General features: G+C 41.2%; 1 protein-coding gene across 2 annotated transcripts in view; it reads left to right on the plus strand.

The window, feature by feature from the left end:
* Nucleotides 1-20,994, plus strand: part of EMCN (endomucin) — a 246,200-nt gene that overhangs the window by 161,908 nt on the left and 63,298 nt on the right. For both annotated transcript variants that reach the window (XM_029597067.1, XM_029597065.1), the window contains exons 4-5: nt 14,447-14,557; nt 17,074-17,205. In XM_029597067.1, the coding sequence (XP_029452927.1) occupies nt 14,447-14,557; nt 17,074-17,205 (243 nt within the window). The remainder of the gene's footprint in view (nt 1-14,446; nt 14,558-17,073; nt 17,206-20,994) is intronic.

Below are 20,994 nucleotides of genomic sequence, written 5' to 3' on the forward strand. Positions count from 1 at the left end.
AGTCAGTGAATGTGAGGGGGAACGATAACATTAGAACTTTACAATGACCAGTAGTAGTAGTGGCCGTTCAGGCCTGCCTCAACTCTGGTCTGGCTACCTGAAGGAAAAATATGGTGGTACATCTGCACTTCAACTGTGACACACCGATTAGGAAAAGCTGCTCTAGCTGGTCCTCCTAGATTAATACTCGGATGCATGCAGCAGAGAAAACTGAAATGTCTCGTTAAAAGTGAATTTGGCCATAAGTAAGTTCAACCAGTGATTTGGAAAGAGCAGAAGGCTTTGTTACCTTCCCCTCTCATGACATGTGATAGACTAATCCAATTCTTTTAGAATGGAGTAGAGAGATGTAATTAGCAATAATTGTGGGTTTTGGCTTTTCCATGTTGGAGATTCAGTTGTTGTGCTCTACCAGTTTATAAACCCCTGCCATCATTCTTGGGTGTGGATTCTTAGGTTGACCTTCTTAAGGGCAGCTTGTCCTTTGCTGTCACCACTGTTGATTATTTTTCTTGGGACAAGGACTCTGGGGTCTCTTGAACTGAAGACAGAGTGCCTTACCCCATATGTTGTCCATGGTTTTGGAAACCTTTCTGTTGTCTGAGGAGGTTGTTTTTCCACCCTTCCCACCTCTTATTTGGTTTCTCCTTTTTAGTAAGATTTTTTTTCTCTTCTTGTTTTATCTGACTGACTGAGTGTCCTATGGCCCAGGGTCTCAGGTTGGGTAACATTAGGAGAAGTTGGTGTCTATCACCTACAGAGATCCACAGAACCATCTAGGTCCTGTGAGCAGGAATGGATTCACATCCATTACCTGGGGAGGAGAGAGAAGAACAGAAGCATCAGCTCAGTGTTATGGTTTTGAGGTGCTAGAGTGGATTCTTGGGTACAGTGGTAATGGCCACTCCCACGGGGAGGAACCCCATGAGGAACCGCAGTACTAGGCTAGACTCTATACACGCAGACACAGAGAAGTTGGATTTATTGTACAGCTTGATGGTACTGCCCGGGGAGCGGGCAGCAGTGAAGATAACCCAGTGAAGTAGTCCAGGGGTCCTCAGCAGAGGAGATCAGTCTCACACTCGAGTAGATGATAGGCAGAGAGGCGTAGCAGGGACAGGTCCCGGATGTAGACACAGAGCACTGAAGCTGAAGGTGAGACAGACTGAAAGGGTTGGTATTCACTGAAGCAGAAAGCTGTATTGTTGAAGGTCCTGGCAGGCAGAAGTTGTTCAGTGGCAGGCACCAGATTAGGGAGAGCAAGTCCTCGAGGAGCGAGTACCCGGTATCCCAAGATAGGTACCTGAAATAGAGCTGAAGGGCCCCCGAGGAGTGGGAACCCAGGTTAGTGAAGAAATACCCCGAAGGACAGAGAAAGCTTTCTGTGGCAGCTGGGAAATGGCAGAGCAGCTTAGACCAGAGGCAATTCAATCCTTGCTAACTCAGTTTGTTAGCAAACGAAGGGCAGGCTAAATACCAGGATGCGATGATATCACTCGGAGGGGACGCCCCCGAGGTTCCTGCCATGACGTGGATAAAGACGTGGGTGGCGTGCGCGTGCTCACCCTAGGAGGCCCTCAGGAGAAACATGGCAAACTCCGTTGCCGATCCGGTGATATCGGTGAGAGCGGCATGAAGATGCAGCAGCAGCCATCTTCCCAAGGCTTGAGGAGAAAGAAGGAAAAAAGATGAGGCACAGAGGTCGAAGCCATCTGAGACCGGACGCAACACTCAAGGCATCCACTATCATCTTGCCTAACTGTCTCATAAAGGAAGAAGTAAGGATTATCTACAGGAGAGGTATGAGAGCTTGGGACTGAATGGACTCTTTATCTACCCGTTACACAACGGTAAGAAGAGGGAAATTTGGGTTTCATAATTGATTGGGAAAAGAGATTAACTTTCTAATCATTTCACAATGAGAAGAATCTCATAAGTAACTTTATAGACTGGCAAGGAGAAGGAGCTAAATTATTGAAGGGAATTAGTTTTATTCATCTAAAGACATTTCTTGAAAGTTGAAGATCAAAAATATATTAAGAACATAGATTTAAATCAATTGAACAGTAACCTCAAGAGCTATAAAGAACTTTTCATTCAATTCTATCAAGTAAAATTGAGTTGGAAACCAGATCAGCTTCCAGCATTATTATTGCTGCTGTTTACCTACTTGAGATCATCAGTGCTGTTTACAAGAGACTTACAGAATATCTGGAGTTAAGCAATGTAAAAGGACATAGAAGTTAATCTTCTCCCCACAGGGGAGTGTCTAGAATTCTAGACACTCAGAGTGACCTAACCCCTTTTGTAGAATTGAGAATCTAATATCTTAACTAAGATGTGTGCTCTGGGCCCCTATCCAGGACTACCCAGCCTGGGGAGGGGGAGGGGGGGTTTACACAGTAAAACAGTATGGCAGGAGAAGAAAAGAAAATCAGTGACAAATTGCTTCTATAGACTAAAATGGGAGAGGTTCAGCTGTGAAGGGAGCCTTCTAGAGATACATCAACCCTAGACAGGAGTAAAAATATTCAGATTGATGAGTTAATTGCAGCAAACAAAAAGGGAGTCAGTCTACAGGCGGAATGGAGGATGTTACCTGGTGTACCTACAGTGACTCGACCTGCACACCCCACATTTCTTTTTTGACTTGCACTAAAAATAAAGGTTTATGCAACTTGTGTACCTGCTGAATAGACTCTCTCACAGCAGTTAGTATTCCCTAAAGCACAAATTTCCTGAGCAATTTGCCCTCCAGAGCCCCAAACACAAGTGACACCAAAGAATGAATGGAGCAATAATTAAAAATAACAGGTACAGGTGCTCAAGTATAAAAACAGATGCTCTTGGTATTTTTCAGTGCTATAACTGCAGCTCTGAAGGATGGCTCCCACTGATTAACCACCAGCCTTTATTTTTGTTTTATTATCGATGTGTTATGAGAACAATGCTTACTACCAATTTCATTTATTTTACCAAAACAACAGGTGCAAGTCTGTCAGCAGCAATTCCAGAGATTATCCAGCAGCTGACAAACTCTTGATAAAGACTTCAGTCTCTACATATCTAGTAAATACATTTATATTTTTGGGACATTAACCGCTGAAAACGAACATGTTAGATGGTGGCATTCTTGTTTCACACCCCAGGGTGGCTGCTGGCAGGACTGAAATGCTCTTAACTTTGAAACCAAATTAGCAAAAGGCAATAGATGTTGTTCGCAATTGTCCATGAAAAGTCCTTAACTTAGTGATACAAGAAATCTCTTCTGCAGTGATGAATTTAGTAGGGATTTAGCACCTGGGACCTTCCCCTTCCCCCCGACAAGGAATGTCAATGGGGAGTTCCATCAAATTATAAGCTCCATCAAATTATAAGACAGAGCTTAGAGGGTGATCGCACTTGCTGTGATGCTGTTGATGGGGTACAACATTCTGACTGTACAAGCAGCACAGTTACAGGGTGTTTATTTATAAAAGAGGAGACAACACAGATGGCCAGGCAAGACGCTCTCTTTATTCTCAGCAGCAGATGCCAGTTGTTAAATGAACACATTGTCTTGCTGTTAAACTGACAGCCTTTGGTGGTAGTTGGCATTGTCCTGTGTTTGAACACATTTATCAGAAGTGAAGGGCAGGGAAGGGAGGGGGGTTCTGGGTATGCAATGCTGTACATTATCAGCTCAGAAATACCAAGGAATCGAGTGCTGTGAACTGGGGCCAGTGCCAGCACTAGTGCAGGTGGTTCAATGTGGCCAGATGTCTAGTTGAGTGACAAAAGTCAAAGTAAAAATTGGTGGAGTCAAAATAAGCAACGACAATATTCATAGAATAAATTCATACTGCTTCCTTGTTAATTGTATTGTGTAAGGCATGGCATACAGTTGAAATACTGCTACCCACTATGGGCATTATCTCCTTCTCAGCTAATGGTAAGTTTTTGGAATTGAAGCTCAGGGTAAAAAAGGCATAGGCAGTGCAGTGGCAATGTCTTATAAATCATTACAAACTAAGGGAAGGTATGGACCTGTTACCTGACACTTTTTTGTATTTTTTGCCTCTGAAAATCGTTGTGAAAAAGCAAAGAGTATGTAGGGTAAAATTATATATGAACTGCATGTGACAAATTACTGATCCAGTGGCATAGCCAGAAAGGAATTTTTTTTGGGGGGGCCCAAGGTTAACATGGGTGGGCAAATTGACATACAGGTCTAGGTCCTACTAGTTGCACTCTTTGATAAATAATTCCTTAGACTGCTCCTGACAATGGATTTCTAAGTAGTTTCATCATGAGTGATGCTTTAAAACTTTTAAATTCTATTTCAAGCACTTGTCAGCATTAAAAATACCTTATTAATCCGTGTTAGTTTATTTTATATTTATTGCAGTTTATAAATACACATCATGTAAAACGTAAACAAAGAACACTTAACAGAAATATCAGAACCAATCACATAATAAAACAAATATCAATGTATTATTTTATGAATCCTTTTTTCAAAAATGCAGAGAATATCATAACTACAGTAAAACAGCAATAATCATAATAATCATCATAATAACTTAAGATTTGCTACAGGTGCAGAACAGAACTAAGACATGCAAAAAACTTATATTCAAATGCTAGTGCCACCTCAGTGACAGCAAAACAAACTCCTTCCAACAACACACATTTTGAGACGTAAGACAAATCCCTACAAAGAAAAATGCCTAGAACCTTGCCATGTCATACCATAACAGCAGTAACTCTCAGGAGTCAAACAGCAGCAACCTTATCTACCAAAAGGCAGCAAAGGCAAACATTACCCCAAGCCCTAGAACACTAATACACTACCTAGAGGGCAAATAGAACAAGCCAAACTGCTACAAATCCCTACAGAGAAAATAGATGCTAGCCAAAATACTGCACTTCTGTAACACATGCACAACACACAGACCCTTGCTCAATACAGAATAATGGACTACAAATTAGAAACAAACATGCTGACAAAACTGACATGGAAAGCCTGAGAAACCAGATTCTGTGAACACTGAAATACTGAAGAAAAAATCTCTTCAGTAGTAAAGGAATCCTTCTACAAGATACATTTGCTAAAAAAATTAAAATCTCTGCTATACCCCACAGATTTTCATACTGTTCTCCAAGCCTTGATCTGAACCGGAATAGATTACTGTAATTCCCTTTAAATTGGTCTTCCCAACACTGCACTCCATCCTCTTCAATTAATCCAAAACTCTGCTGCCCGGCTCATTTCAAACTCAAAATGCAGTGACCATATCACCCCTATTCTTCAAACCCTGCATTGGCTTCCGATTAAACAATGTATACAATTTTAAAGTCCTCTCAATTATTCAAAATCTGATCTATAACCCCTCTTCTATATGGCTTTGTTCCTCCCTTAGACTATACCAATCTGCTTGACAGCTCCGTTTAAATAAATAAATAAAATAAGAGATAAATGTCTTTTAGAAGTTCCCACAGTCAAAATGGCAAGACTCGATGTAATGAGAAAATGTGCCTTTTCGGTAGCAGGCCCCCTACTATGGAACTCCCTTCCAGACTCACTACAATTACTTCAATCTCTACAAAACCATGATTTTTTTTTTTAACACACTTCTCACACACAATACATTTTCATTATTACTTGTTTTTAACGTTATTTATATTTTATTTATTTTAACTTTTTACCACTGTCATATCTCTATCCTGTAATGTATGATTTATTTTACTTTTTAATCACTTATTTTATTGTACTTTCTACTATTTATTATAAATCGCTTAGATGCTACAATTTTGTATTGGCGGTATAAACATAATTTTAAATAAATACATAAAATAAGAAACAGCAAAATACAAATATATAAGAAATGCATTCCCAATGATGGCATATATCAATCACTGAAAGTCAAAATAATTTTTTTTTTACTTTTGTTGTCTGATCTTATTTTTCTCATCTAGTTTCTTTGTTCCACATGTCTTTTTTTTCATAATTTCTTTTTCAGGGTGTCTTCTTTCTGTTTTTTCTCTCTCCTTTTGTCTTCTTTCCTTCCTCCTTCATATACACACACACACACACTCTCTCTCTCTCTCTCATGCACTCTCTCACACAGGCTCCCACTCTTGCATGCTCTCTCTCACGTACACACCAGGCTCACACTCCCACTTACTGTCTCTCACTCAGCCTCCTACTCTCATATGTTCTTTCTCATGCAGGTTCACACTTCCCCACACAAACAGATTCTCACTCTCATATGCTGTCTTTCACACGCAGGCTCCCACAGACATACACAAGCTTTCCCTCTTACATTCTTTCTCACACAGGTTCACATTCCCACACAAACACACAGGCTCTCACATGCTTTCTCTTGCACATGCAGGCTCACACACACATTCACACATACACAGGGTCTCACTCTCATAAGCAAGCTGCCACTCCCTCACACACAGAGAGGCTCCCACTTCCACACACATATGCTCCCTCATACCCACAAAGGGTCTCTCTCACATGCTCTCTCTTTGAAACACACATGCTCTCACTCTCTCTTATACACAGGTTCTCACACCCACATTCATTCTCTCACTCACTCACTCACACACACACACACACACACACACACACACACACTTCTCCACTCCCACATGTTGTCTCTCATATACACACATATGCAGCCTGCTCAGGCAGGCTCCCATTCACACCTCCCTCCAGTCAGCCTCACATTCCTACCCTCATCCCACGACAGGCTCTGATTCACACACTCCCAGGCAGGCTCCCATTCACATACACACACACACCCCAGGCAGGCTCCCATTCACATGAACACACACCCAGGCAATCTCCCCATTGGGAGCAGAAAGGGGAGCCAGTTCTGCTGCTCCTTCTCGTGTGCTGGCCTCTGCACTATACAAATCCTTGTGGCTAGCACTACCTCTATGCTGGCCTCTTGGACATCTTCTTTCTTCGACCGCCGGTGGGATGGGGTCTATCAACGGTCTCCCTGGCCTTATTCTCTTGCCGTTTCTGGTGGGATGGGAACCACCAGCAGCATTGTGGGCCTCCTTCTCTGTTCGGTCGCTGGTAGAACAGGGTCCACTGGAGGCCACCTACCCTCTTCAGCGCTTCTTCACTGGATATGCATACCTGGCACCACCAGACCTGTTCATGGGGGCCCTATGGCAGGGCCTCTCTTCTCAGGCAGCCAGGCAGCGCTAAGTGGGTTGGTCTGAGCTCAAAGTGAGTGGGCTGCCACCCATGGCTACGCCACTTTACTGTGTTTCCTGCTACATTTCACCACTCATGAAGTCATGTGACTTTCATAATCCTGTCACTTGTAGGTTTAACATTTCTTCCATTTGTTTTCCGATTACTGAGAAAGTTAGATCCTGTTGTAAATAATGGCCAGAAAGAACCAAGTGCCAGATAAGAACGTATCTGAAAATTGTGGTCCATATTTCCATAGGTATCATTGGCCATAGACTACAAGTGTGTTAAAGGCTTCAGAAAAATCTAGTCCACTGCTAGTCCTTTTATTGGTTTGGAATTCTAGACAGATGCACTGGGGATTCAAAACTTTGCCAATACGTGAAATCAATGGAGTTTTCCAAACTCCATTACAAAAAGACTGTGAAAGAGGCCATAATCTGCACAATGCCATAATTTCAATTACATTTTAAATTTTGGTGGAACCCCCAGTTCAGGTATCTTCAAATAGTCATTGAGCACACTCAGTACCAGGGCTAAGTTTCTGATAATCCTGTCTTCCTCCTTTTCTCTTATTTTCCCTGATTGGAGGCTTAGTTGTCCTGTGGAAGGATAAATCTCCTAGGCCCTGTCATTAACTTGTACCAATTGCCAAGCTGTACACTGTGAGTATGTCCCAACATAGACTTGACTGATGAAATTGTTAAACATGAAAATATGGCACTCAGTACAATTCTCTCTCGGATAATATCCTTAAAGCAATTCAAAATAGTAAGTCTGTGAATCTGTGATCATTTGATCTATCCTTCAATGTTTGCTTGTTGAATAGAAGGTGAAGCTTCCCTGGGTAAACTATAAAACATGAGGGTCCTCTTCTCCCAATGTAGTTCCCCATTCAAATGCCTGGCAACCACATACTTCATCTTAAATTCTCAAAATTTCTCCTTTTCATCTCCCAGGCACCCTAAGGGCACCTCCTCAGTTGTTTGTGAGCATCCAGAATGGCAGCTCAGATTCTCCCCTCCTGGTGATGATACTTGCTAGATATCCATTCCTCCTTTTCCAAATTTGTTAGATTAGCAAAGGAATCCCTTAGGCTAATGTACAACAAAATTGCACAGGATAATTAACTACAAAAATCATTAGACATGTACTAGTAAGTACTAGTTATGAGCTGAAAATTGCTTTCTAAAACTCCCAACCAAGAACCTTTACTGTGAAAAAAATTAAGAGAACAGAAACACTCATCTTTCTAAATCTAAGCTAAAAATACACAAACAGGAACAAACCAGTACGGTAGCCTCTAGTGGCACTGTGGCAAAGGTTGTACATTTCTCTACTCTACACTGCCTGACCTAACTGCTAGGTCATACTCCTTCACAGGGATTTCAATGAGCCCTGCACTGGCATCCAAAAATGATATGTATTCACAGGCAGGAGTTATTACAATTTTAAAACAAAAAGAATTCCCCCTATTTGCTTTAAAACAAAAGATTATAAAAGTCAGCTGTTTCCATCTACTAATACATTTTTTATATTTTTGCAGAGTTTTAGAAAAATAACTTCCACATTGAAATTAACTGTTGTCAGAGTTTTGAACAAGCAGATTAACAATTGGAAAATGTGTGAACTCCTTACTTCAGATTTGTTACTCGCACTCGGCGGGCAGCACAGAGGCCGTGCTTTGTGCGTGCGTTCCATTTGCAATGAATTCTGCCTGCTTTTATTCTTACTGGAGCAAAATGTTGCTAAAACTGATCATTTATTATTTTGAGTGCAGTGCAAACGTCTTTTAGAGGTTCCTGCACTAAAGATTGCATAGGAGAGCATTCTCAGTAGAGGGCTGCTGCTATGGAACTCCATCCCAGGTTCCCTCTGAAACACCTCATGTACAAAAATGTTTAAAAAAAGCATTAAAAACATTCTCCAGCTACTATTCTGAGCAAAATGTTCTTGTGTTTTTATTGTAAGTCTTACCACATGTTACAATGTGAGTCTTATGGTTTTAACTGTGAATATTTGTTATGATGTAAGCCAACTTGTGAAAATAAAGAGTGAGGGCTAAAAATGTTTTAGAATAAATAAATAAACATTGGAGGAATCATCATTCACTTTCTTTGTCATTCCCAACAGGTGTAAAAATTCAAAACATAATTTTGTATGTCTGGTCCAAGGTGCTCAAAAATTGATGAAGCAGCTACCTCTCCTAAATCAATCACGTAACAAAGGAGAGAGGAGAATAAACTCACTCAATTCATCTAACAAACAATTTTTTACAAGACTATTTTACTCAAAGTGAATAACCCAACAAATGACAACATCATACGAGATTTTTGCTCAAATGATGTAATCTGCAGCCTCTCACCGCGCAATGGGTCGCAGGCTGTTATCAGCTCACAGAGCTTGCTTTTTGTAATCATTTACCGTCATTTGTCCATCCAATACCTTTATTTAAACCATTTGCTTAACTATCTAAATTTCCAAAAATTTTTAAATATTGAATTTTACTTAGAACAGAACGTTCTTTTAAATATCAAATCCAAAAATAGAATACTTAGCCGTAAATATTTTCAATCAAGCCACTACAGTGCTTTGCTGTCGGATTTTAACCGTCTCGACGGTTAAAATTCTGGCAAAGTAAAAAGTCATGGGATAGGTGGCAATGTCTTTTCATGGATTACAATCTGGTTAAAAGACAGGAAACAGAGAGTAGAATTAAATGGACAATTTTCTCAGTGGAAGGGAGTGGGCAGTGGAGTGCCTCAGGGATCTGTATTGGGACCCTTACTTTTCAATATATTTATAAATGATCTGGAAAGGAATACAAGTGAGGTAATCAAATTTGCAGACAATACAAAATTATTCAGTTAAATTAGTTAAAATCACAAACGGATTGTGATAAATTGCAGGAAGACCTTGTCAGACTGGAAAATTGGGCATCCAAATGTCAGATGAAATTTAATGTGGATAAGTGCAAGGTGATGCATATAGGGAAAAATAACCCATGCTATAGTTATACAATGTTAGGTTCCATATTAGGAGCTACCACCCAAGAAGGAGATCTAGGCATTATAGTGGATAACACATTTAAATTGTTGGTTCAGTGTGCTGCGGCAGTCAAAAAAGCAAACAGAATGTTGGGAATTATTAGAAAGGGAATGGTGAATAAAACGGAAAATGTCATAATGCCTCTGTATCACTCCATGGTGAGACTGCACCTTGAATACTGTGTACAATTCTGGTCGCCACATCTCAAAAAAGATATAGTTGTGATGGAGAAGGTTCAGAGAAGGGTGACCAAAATGATAAAGGGGATGGATCAGCCCCCCATGAGGAAAGACTAAAGAAGTTAGGACTGTACAGCCTGGAGAAGAGACGGCTGAGGGGGGGATAAGATAGAGGTGTTTAAAATCATGAGAGGTCTAGAACGGGTAAATGTGAATCAGTTATTTACTCTTTCAGATAATAGAAGGACTAGGGGGCCCTCCATGAAATTAGCATGTGGCACATTTAAAACTAATCAGAGAAAGTTCTTTTTCACTCAACGCATAATTAAACTCTGGAATATGTTGCCAGGGGATGTGGGTTAGTGCAATTACTATAGCTGTGTTTAAAAAAAGGATTTGATAAGTTCTTGGAGGAGAAGTCCATACCTGCTATTAATTAAGTTGATTTAGAAAATAGCCACTGCTATTACAATCAACAGTTGCATGGGATAGACTTAGTTTTTGGGTACTTGCCAGTACCCAAAAACAGTGGCCAATCCAGGTTCTCATGGCCTGGATTGGCCACTGTTGGAAACAGGATGCTGGGCTTGATGGACCCTTGGTTTGACCCAGTATGGCATGTTCTTATGCTGGTCCAGGTAATGTTTCTGAAAATTAGCATAAGTTACACACAATATGAATAGCCATATACTTTGCAGCTATGAGGGCTATTTAAAAATTGCCTCCTTAAATTTTGCCATCCCAACCTATGCTACTTAAAGGCAGTTAGTTTATTCTGACAGTAGGAAGGTGGGGATGGTTTTGTAGGAATTGTTAGAGAAAGGAGATTTTGGGGGAGGATTTTTTTGTTTTTAATTTGTTTGTTTTTATATTGATGTGATTTAATTGTATTTTTATGTTGTACACCACTCCAAACTGGGTTCTGTGAGGGCGGGTTAAATGAATTTGGAAATAAATTAGTAAATATTCAGACATAGTACACACTTTTTCTTGAAATGAAAACCCCAACAATTTGGGGTTTTGGAGGCCCCCAGGGATTCATGTAGTTTGAAATGAACTAAACCAAACATGGCCTTTTTTGGTTTGTATTCCTTATTTGTTTCAAATGAATGTACAAAGTTTGCTGAATGGGGAAAATGTAGCACAGTTCTCAGATATAAAAGCAAGAAATGGAGGCTTTGATAGAAATGTTTTTAAAAATGTTTCATTCAACATTATGACGGTAACTTTTATAGAGCCGTGCAGGCGCACATGTATGTGCGTGTGCCGGCTCATGCCTATGGACACAGCCATTTTATATCATACATGCATAAATGTACACATGGTATAAAATAGACTGGTCGCACATACATGTATGCACAATTTTATACAGATGTGCGCATGTGCGTACAAATGCCACCTCTACCGCGTAAGTGAAGGAATTTTAGTAGATATATGCGCCGACGCAATTACCAGTTTCCCCAGTTCGTTCCCAGTTCACCCAGGTAAAGGAATAGGACTTTCTAACCAGCCTAGTTAAATATTTCCCAAAAAAACAAAATATTTAAAAGCAGCAAAAACATCAAATTACACACAATAATTAAAACTAATAAGGATTAAAAAAAATCTCCGGCTCTCCAAACCTGGGATCTTTTGATTTCCAGTCACCCTCAGATTTTCGTGGATTCAGGGAGATAGGGCCACACAAACGTTATCTTCTCTCTCTCACACACACAATAACAGATTCCCTGTCTCATATACATGCCTATGCTCTCCCACATACTCCCTTTCTTTCTCATAGACACACTTCGATCATTCTTTTTAAGTTACAATAAAGAGACTATTTCATTTGAACACCTATTACAGATTCAAGAGTGCTTTTTCTACCAGTTCACCCCGTTTTGCCTTTCTAGAGGACCCTTTTTTGTTTCTATGGGGTTCTTCCAATTGTTCTCATATTTGCTTCCCTTCTATTGTTCTTCACTGTGTGGCACCTTCTGGAGAATTTGGAGTTTAACTGTGAAATTGTCACTGAGGTGGTGATAAGACAACACTAGGGGCCCTGGAAGAGTAATCTTACTCCCCGCCGGACCTGAACCCGGACCCATAGCTCCCCTAGACTAGGATAAAGCACCAAAATGGGGGAACCGCTACAGCATGACTGTCAGTATTCTAAGAACAATTAAGAATTAGTTGCATTGCTCTGGTATTTTCTGTACATCCTCCTGTTCAGTTTCCTCAACAGGTGGTTCACCTGATCTTATAGGTGCTGTCACTACTTCTACAGAAAATTCTTCCCCAGACACAGACTCGGAGAGCGCACCAACTGATCGACTCTCTCCTCCCTCTTCTTGGGGAGATTGTTGAATCAGTTTCCCTCCTGAACCTCGTTGTGCTGGTGGTAAACATGCATTAGGACTTAAAGAAGCCTCTTCCAAGGTGGAAACCCATTCCCCTCCACAAGTTCCTCCAATGGAATCACCGGCGACTTCCTCTTCCAATTGTGTAAGAAAGCGGTCTATGTCCAGTTGGGTTAATGCGGGTAAGGGCTCCATAGGGAAAACCCTTATCTTCCCTTTTCGTTTGGGTGGCATACTTAGGAAATATAATTATTAACTGTAATAGTCCAGTTTCTTAGCGCTATGCTGTTTTTCACTCAGCACCAAAGAATTGTATGAGACAAATAGGAAACGATTACTGATAAATACATTTGCTAATAGGATATATAAAAAATTGAACAATTCCTGCCACTCCTCGCTGCTCCAAGCTAAGCCGAGCAAAGTTGTTGCCAATAGACCTGAAAAGGTAACTTTGGAATCCATTTGGGATGTTGTATCAGGTTTGAATGCCTCCATAAATAGGCTTGAAACTAAAATAGATAATGTATCCTCTACTTTCCAACATAAGATAAACAACACAAATCAAGAAATTACTGATATAGCAATTAAAGTAAAAGAAAATGATAAAGCTATAAAGTCTTGTCAGAAAATAAGTGCATTGATAGCGAAAGATCAATTATATTGCTCTAAGCGGTTGGAAACAATTGAAAATAGGATTAGACATTTAAAAATTTCCCAAAAGTAGCAGGAGAAATTTCCTTTGTAACTTTAAAAAGACTTCTGAAAGAGGTCTTAATGTTTAATGATACAGATTTTCCGTCAATAAATACTTGTTACACTTTAGAAAGAAAAGGAGTTATACCTCAGATTGTTCCTGCTAACTTGACTAGTTTTCTTGAAAGTTCCACCACTGATGTTATAGAAAGGAATACTTTAGTAGTATCATTTATAACACAATTAGATGTCAATAAAGTTATGCGTAAATACTTTCAGAAATTTCCAGTACAGTTTTATGGTCAATCATTGAAATTTTACCCTGATTTAGCAACTATAACTAGGTTGAGGAGAGAGGAATTTCTTGCTATGAGACAGAAAGTTCAGTCTTTGGGTTTCTCATTTCTCCTCCGATACCCTTGTAAATGTCAGATAAAAAGAGGAGAACAACTTTTTACCTTTTTTCAAATAGATCAGTTTCAAAAATTTCTGGAGGCACAAACTCCAACTACATCATCCCCAATGGATCCAAATGATTAGGACAGAGAGGAAGAGAATTCAATTGTGAGCTATGTTAAATGTTTATTCCTATAATTTTATTATTTCCATAAAATAATTCTCCTTTTTGTCCTAGACTCAGCAATGCTTAACTATTTGTCTAAAAATTGTTAATTTCCATGATACGGAATAGTTGTATTTAACTAAGAAGAGATTTTTCTTTATTATATGATTCTTCCTTCTGGAATCTTTATCAGTAATAATTACCATTTGTTTACATCTATGATGTATAAAAAAACTTATAAATAAAGAATTAAAAAAAAAAGAATTAGTTGCATATCCAAGTCTCTGGCTAATCTGTGCGCATTTGCTTTTACAATGCATGGCCTGCACTCAGAATTGATGGAAATATATACTATGTGGAAATGTATAAGGTATGAAAGGCCGCATGCTTGCCCACACAGTTTCTCAATAGACTGTGTTCTTTTCAGTTTCCAGTGCTAATGAGACAGATGCAGCAGGAAGCATGAATGAAACCACAACTAGCGCGCCTAAGGTGTCAGCAACACAAACCACATCACAGCACCCAATACCTGCAACAGGTAATAACACTAAAACTGAGAGTAAGTGTTGCTATACATATTCTATTTTCCTAATCAAGCTTTTGAAATTATGTTAACATTCAAAGGCTTCATTTAAAACAAACAAAAGAAAAACTCTGTGCTCAATCTAGCCAGTCAAATTGTGCCTGGACACTGTTCAGCTACTTTTCAGGCCACAGCCACAGCAGGCGTAACTTTGCCGACAAAGGTAGGGGGGGGTTTAGATAGGGCCGGGGGGGTGGGTTAGGTAGGGGAGGGCGAAGGAAAGTTCCCTCCGAGGGAACAGGCAGCACGCGCTGGGCTCGGCGCGCGCAGGTTGCACAAATGTGCCGACCCCGGATTTTATAAGAGACACGCGGCTACACGCGTATCTTATAAAATCCAGCGTACTTTTGTTCGCGATCGCGCAAATTTTTTAAATCTACCCCTAAGGGTACCACCAAGGTCATACTAGTAAGAGATGGGAATGCATGTATTTAGAGCATGTATGTTTAAGGTCCTATTCCCTTACTAAAAAGTAATTTTTCTCACTAATGAGTAAATATATTTCATGGTATAGGGAATGGTTTAGTCTTGTTCATTCCCACGGGGAGTCCAGTGAGTGGTTTCTGCCAGAAGAGGACGTGCAAAGACCCCTGTAGGAAAGCCAGTTGATCTTTCCCCTGCAGAGAAAGGGTTGTGTTTCTAGATTTTATGCTGGAGTGAAGAAGAGTAGCTATCCAATATCTCTCCAAGGAGAGGAGAGGAGCAGAAACGTTCTTCCCTGTGAAGAAGAGGGAAATAAAGCGTTTCTGTCCAGTGTAAATGGTGAGAGAAGTCTGCTAAGACCGATTCTTTTGGCATCTGAGTGCCTTTATAGCTTTCCCAATGTGTTGGAAGGAGAGACGTGTACCCCAGCTTCAATATGTCTGAAGAATTCAGCTCAACACAGTCCTTGATCGATCTAGCACAGGAACATCTAAGTAAAGACTACATGTGGGAAACCATCTCCTAGTGTACTCAGTGTTACTACTCATTTGTGAAGACAGTCCAGTCCCACAAATGTTCCAGATTGACTTTCTTATTAAATCAGATTCTCCATTGCATTCTGTACAGACAGTGAGGCCATTATTGAAAAAAACAACTCCTGTTAGATTCCCAAGTTAGGTGCTTATTTTCAGCTGAACTTAGTAGTCTAAATTTTCAGCTGAAAATTCACCTAAATTTAGGTGCTTACAATGTAGGCCTATTCATTTGCCTAGATTTAGGCATCTAAATTAAGTGCCGACTGCTGAAAACCTAGTGCAACCATCTTTTTATCCCAACTCTGCTCCTGTAGTCAACTACTTTTTAGGTTTCTAAATTTAGGAATCTGCTGAATCTCGACTCCTAAATTTAGGGACTCAGCTCTAGTAAATTTTCAAAAGGGCCAATTTAGGACTCTTATTCCAAATGTTAGGAGTCTAAATCCTTTGAAAACTGGCCTCAGTATGGAGAACTACCCTCTAACCTAAAGGAGCAGAACTGTGCATTCTCTTGTAAATACTCATATACTTTCTATCTCAAAAAGAATTTTCTTTTGGAATCAGAAGCTTGTATATGCTCTTTTTTTTTACGGGAAACATTGAGGTTTGACATATAATTGTTCCCTCAATGGAGGGCCTTGGAAATTATTCTCTACCACCACACCCAATAATAAGAACCCTATTATCTATCTCATGATCAAGAGTGAACCTGGATTACATAAATATGACCCCTGTCATTTTTCATTATTGTATGCTATGTGCTAACATTGGGAATTTTCCAGCAGTGGGAGGAGTGAATTAAGGAGTGAAGTATAGGAGAGTCCTTTCCCAAAAGTGAATGGGTTTGGAGTTGTTTTGAAGATGAGTCATAGGGAGCAGTTATTACAGAATCCTGAGTCTGAGTTTTGGAGAGTTCTGTGGACAAATATTGATCCGCTGGAGTAAACATATGGAGTTCATGCCAGTAAGGGCTAAGGGCCTTCTGGGAGAATTAGGACCCCCTGAGCAATCATGGAAACCAGTCTCCTGGGGAAGCCCACAGAGTAGTATGTGGAGGTGAAGAGCATCTCTTCGTCTCAGTTTTTCACTGAGACTTGAAGAGAAACAGAGGTTTTGATGGGAACCTGAGTGGAAGAATCCACAAATGAAGAATCTTAAGCAATTTAAGGTGAGTAGCTGCTTTTGAAATTTTTGTAAACTAAGTAGCTATGGTTTTATTTTGGAACTTGTTTCTGGACTTTTGGGATTTTTAATACATTTTCTTGCTGGTTTTCTGTGGAGTACGTTTTTTCCCATGCCTTGGGGCCCCATAGGCGAATCGTTGTTCCCCACAGCACAAATCCGTGCTCAGTGCCTGGTTGTCTGGGGGCTGCAATGAATATGTCAGTGCTCTGCAGCCTCTGAAGTAGGACCCTATTGCCAAGGGAGGGGGTAGGTGGTTATATAAATAATGTATAATTTGTGAACTGCTGCACGCTCGCCCAATTTCTCAACTGATTATCTTCTTTTCAGGCTCCAGTGCTAATGAGACAGGGGCAGAAGAAAGCATGAATGAAACCACCACCACTACCGCACGTAAGGAGTCTGAATCACCAACCACAACATCACTGCTCTCAACATCAGAAGCAGTTAATAAAACTGAGAGTAAGTGTTGCAATACATCGGCCATTCTCCTAATCAAGAATCTTAAATAATATTAATCATTAAGGAGGTCATTTTATAACAGCCCACGAAAATTAAATAAGTACATAGGTGCATGAATTACACCAATTTTAAAGGAAAAGTACATGAACAACACATGACCTTTGGAAAAGTATCCCACTGAAACGACCTGTAAATTACACCTGTTAAACTGTGGACTGAAAATTTTTTGCATGAAATTTTTCATGCATGCTTTTGAAAATCTGAAAGTAAATTCATAATGCAAACCCCTTCTCAACCCCGCCCCCAGGAATGGCTCAGCTCAGTCTGGCTAAACTTGCTTGCGATCATGACCTGCACGCGTAAATCTTATCTGAATAAAAGGTGGGCAATTTTGCAAAAGATCATTTCTGTGTGCAAAAACCACTATTTTTCCCACAGAAGTATCTTGGGTAACTTTCAAAGCCATTTCTGCAGGTAGATCTGTTTTACCGGCAGAAACGGCCTTTTATAAAATTGCCCATCTGAACTTAACACGTATACTGTCTGTATGTAGGTGAGGTTACCTGCAGTGAGCAGAGGAGCAGGGTTGGGGAGGGAGTTCGGAGTTTGGTGCATATTTTCATATTAACAAAAGAATGCATGGAATTTTTTCCAGAAAAACTATGGGGTAGATTTTAAAAGGAGTGCGCGCGGCCTACATGTGCGCGCGCTACCCGGCGCGTGCACATGTACACCCGATTTTATAACTTGCGTGCGCAAATTATAAAATCAGGGGTTGGCGCGCACAAGGGGGTGCACGCCGAGCCACACTGCCTTCCCCCGTTCCCCCTAACCTCCGGATTTACGCGCGTAACCCTTTTAAAAACCGGCTCTATGTGTGCATATTAACAGGCGTTAATGCATGAAGGTAGTTTTGTTTGGATAATTTTTCCTTTAAAAACTGGTGCAAGGGCTGCGGATTAAAAACTACCCTCAGACTTTTCAACAATACAGGCTGTTAGAAAAGTTGCCCCTAAGTGCTTTATTAGGACAGCTCTGAAATTTTCCCACACATCCACAGGTACTTTTACTAGAGATGTGCACTGCTTTTTTTTTTTCATGTTTTTGTTTCTGAGCATTTACTGTCACATTTCATTTTTATAACAGTTCGGGAGGTAGTTATTTCATGTTTCCCTCATTTCGGAGTTAGTGCGCACTAACAGGGCTTCTAAAGAGACAGCCAATGGGAACGCAGAACCATACCTCTAGCTAACGAACTACTCCCCAATTGACACATTTTGTAACTTATTGGTCATTTTTTGTTAGTGCACACCAACTACCAATTAGTGCGTCCTAAGTCCTATTAGGGCACACTACTCCGAAATTAGAAAACTAGGTAGTGCGCTGTAAAATTTCGTCAATTTTTTTCCCGTTTCGGGGTGCTCCCGAAACATGACGAAATAGACAATTTCGTTGCCATTGTCTATTTCACTAAAAACGAATGCTCGCCCCAATACACAGGAGCTTTGTACCAGTTTTCAGAGGGAAAGCACAAAGTTACTTTCTCTATGGAAATTGTTCCTAGAAAAGGTGCCTGCAAAAATTTGCGCCTGCTTTTTCTGTGGGCATTTTTTCCCCTTGAAATGTAATGTATGTAGATTTATAAATATTCATCTAAGTGTCTTATTGCCCCTTCCCCAACCTAAACTCACCCCAGTTAAACATAGGGGTGTGGTGATCCCCAAACATACTTTTATGCTACATGAGGACTGAAGAGTTTGAAGATAGCCAGGTTGGCCCTTGTTTTACATTCCTGGCACTTTCATACCATGTGTGGGATCCAATTTGATTTCTTTCTGCAATTGCATTGAACTAAAGGCAAAAAATTCTGTTAGCATTCAGGACATGATTCTCAAAGCAAAAAGAAGAAATGGGAAAAGACTTAGGGAAAATAGCAAAGGGTATCCATATGTGTAAAGGGCTAGAAAGTGTTCTCTGTGGCAACTTTCTTCCCTAAGTCCATATTTCATGCAGGAGATTAGAAGATTCAAGAAACTTTGTTGGCATGACAAATGTGTACCGGTGTCACTATCTTAATATATAAAGTGGTAAAAAAAAAGGAAATAATTACAATGTATAGAATAGTCAATAGCAAAGAAAATTCCCACATCTGGTGACGTTCGTATTATTTCTGGCCTGGTGGCACGATACATACAGTATTTTGCTGCAGAAGCTGCTGTTTCTCCTCTTTCCGATCAGGATAATGCATTTTATTTTTCTGCTCATTCTTTTGAGGGATGTCTTTTAGTTCCTCTGTCAACTTTGGAAAATTTGCCTCTCTTATATCATTGTATTTTGCACAGTTGAAAAGGAAATCTATTTCTGATTCTGTTTCTCCAGCTGCATGCAGGCGGTTATAAAAGTTGCCCCTAAGTGCTTTATTAGGACAGCTCTGAAATTTGCCCGCACATCCACAGGTCCTTTTACTAGAGATGTGCGCTGCTTTTTTTTTGGCTTTTTCCATGTTGTTTTCGTTTCGGGGTGTTTACTGTCAAGTTTCATTTTATAACAGTTGGGGAGGGAGTTATTTCATGTTTCCCTCATTTTGGAGTTAGTGCGCACTAACAGGGTGTTAGGAGACCTGTGCCCCCGCGCTGCTGCCGACCCATCCGCCGCGATCGGGGGCCGTTCCCGGCGCGGTCCTGTGCCGTGATGCGCGTGGCGCGAGGCGACGTGGCCTTGCTCCTCCCCCTTTCATCGGTGTCCTTCCCGGCAACCCCCGTGCCCAGCGCGGGAAAAGTGCAGTATTTAAACTGACAGCCCAGCACAAGTCTCTTGCCTCAGCTACAGGCTCGCTGGTGCAGGTGCTGTCCTTGGAGTTCGTTGCCTTGCTTTTGACTTGGACTGCTTCTCGATCACCCTTGTCTGCCGCCCGCCTTGTTTTATATCATTGTATTTTTGCACAGTTCAGGAGGGAAAGGTATTTCTGATTCTGTTTCTCCAGCCGCATGCAAGCAGAAGTCTGGCTGTTTGGGGTTACCAACCTGCTGGTCTTTGGCCGGCTTGGCCACTTGTTTTAAAGGGCAGCCAGCAGACCAGAAAACCAGCCTATGTTAAGTGTAGATTTTTTGGTAACTGCTGGCCCCCCCCCCCCCCCCCAGCCCGATCGGAGCTCCCATTTTTGGAAGGAGGCAGACAGCGGCAGCTGCACCATGGCCCACGTGCAAGAGGAGGAAAGCAGTGGGGTGGGGGCCCTCAAGGCCAGAAGCAGCATTGGACCCCCTCGTGCGAAGAGAGGCGGCACCATCGGGCTGTGCGGGTGCAAAAGAAGGGAGGCAGCGGAATCTGGCCCCAGAGGGAAGGGAAGCAGCAGCATCAGTTTGAAGGGGGGGGCAATTTTTTCATTGTACTGTGGGACCGTGGGATCGAGCGGGGGGGGGGGATGTGGGAGGGCAGTGGATGAGGGGGGGAGAATACTGGGAAGGGAGGGATGGAGGAGCGAGGTTGAGGGAAATCCTGGGAAGGGCCAGTTGGAAGAGAAAGATGCCGGGAAGGGGAGGAGGAGGAGGGGTTAAGAGGGTTGAAAGAGAGAGATGTTGGGACGAGGGGAAGTGGGGAAGAGAGAGAGAAGAGAGAAATGCTGGGAAGTGGGGAAGAGAGAAGGTGAGATGCTGAAGGAGACAAGATGGAGATGCTGAGGAGGAAGAGAGAGGGGTCACATACTAGGAGAATAGAGATAGGTAGATTGGTGGGTGAAGCAACTCAGTGAGGAGAAGATGGAGGTATGAGAGGGGAAAATGGAGGGGAGAA

The sequence above is a fragment of the Rhinatrema bivittatum genome, chromosome 1 (genome assembly GCF_901001135.1).
Source record: "Rhinatrema bivittatum chromosome 1, aRhiBiv1.1, whole genome shotgun sequence".
Lineage (NCBI taxonomy): Eukaryota > Metazoa > Chordata > Amphibia > Gymnophiona > Rhinatrematidae > Rhinatrema > Rhinatrema bivittatum.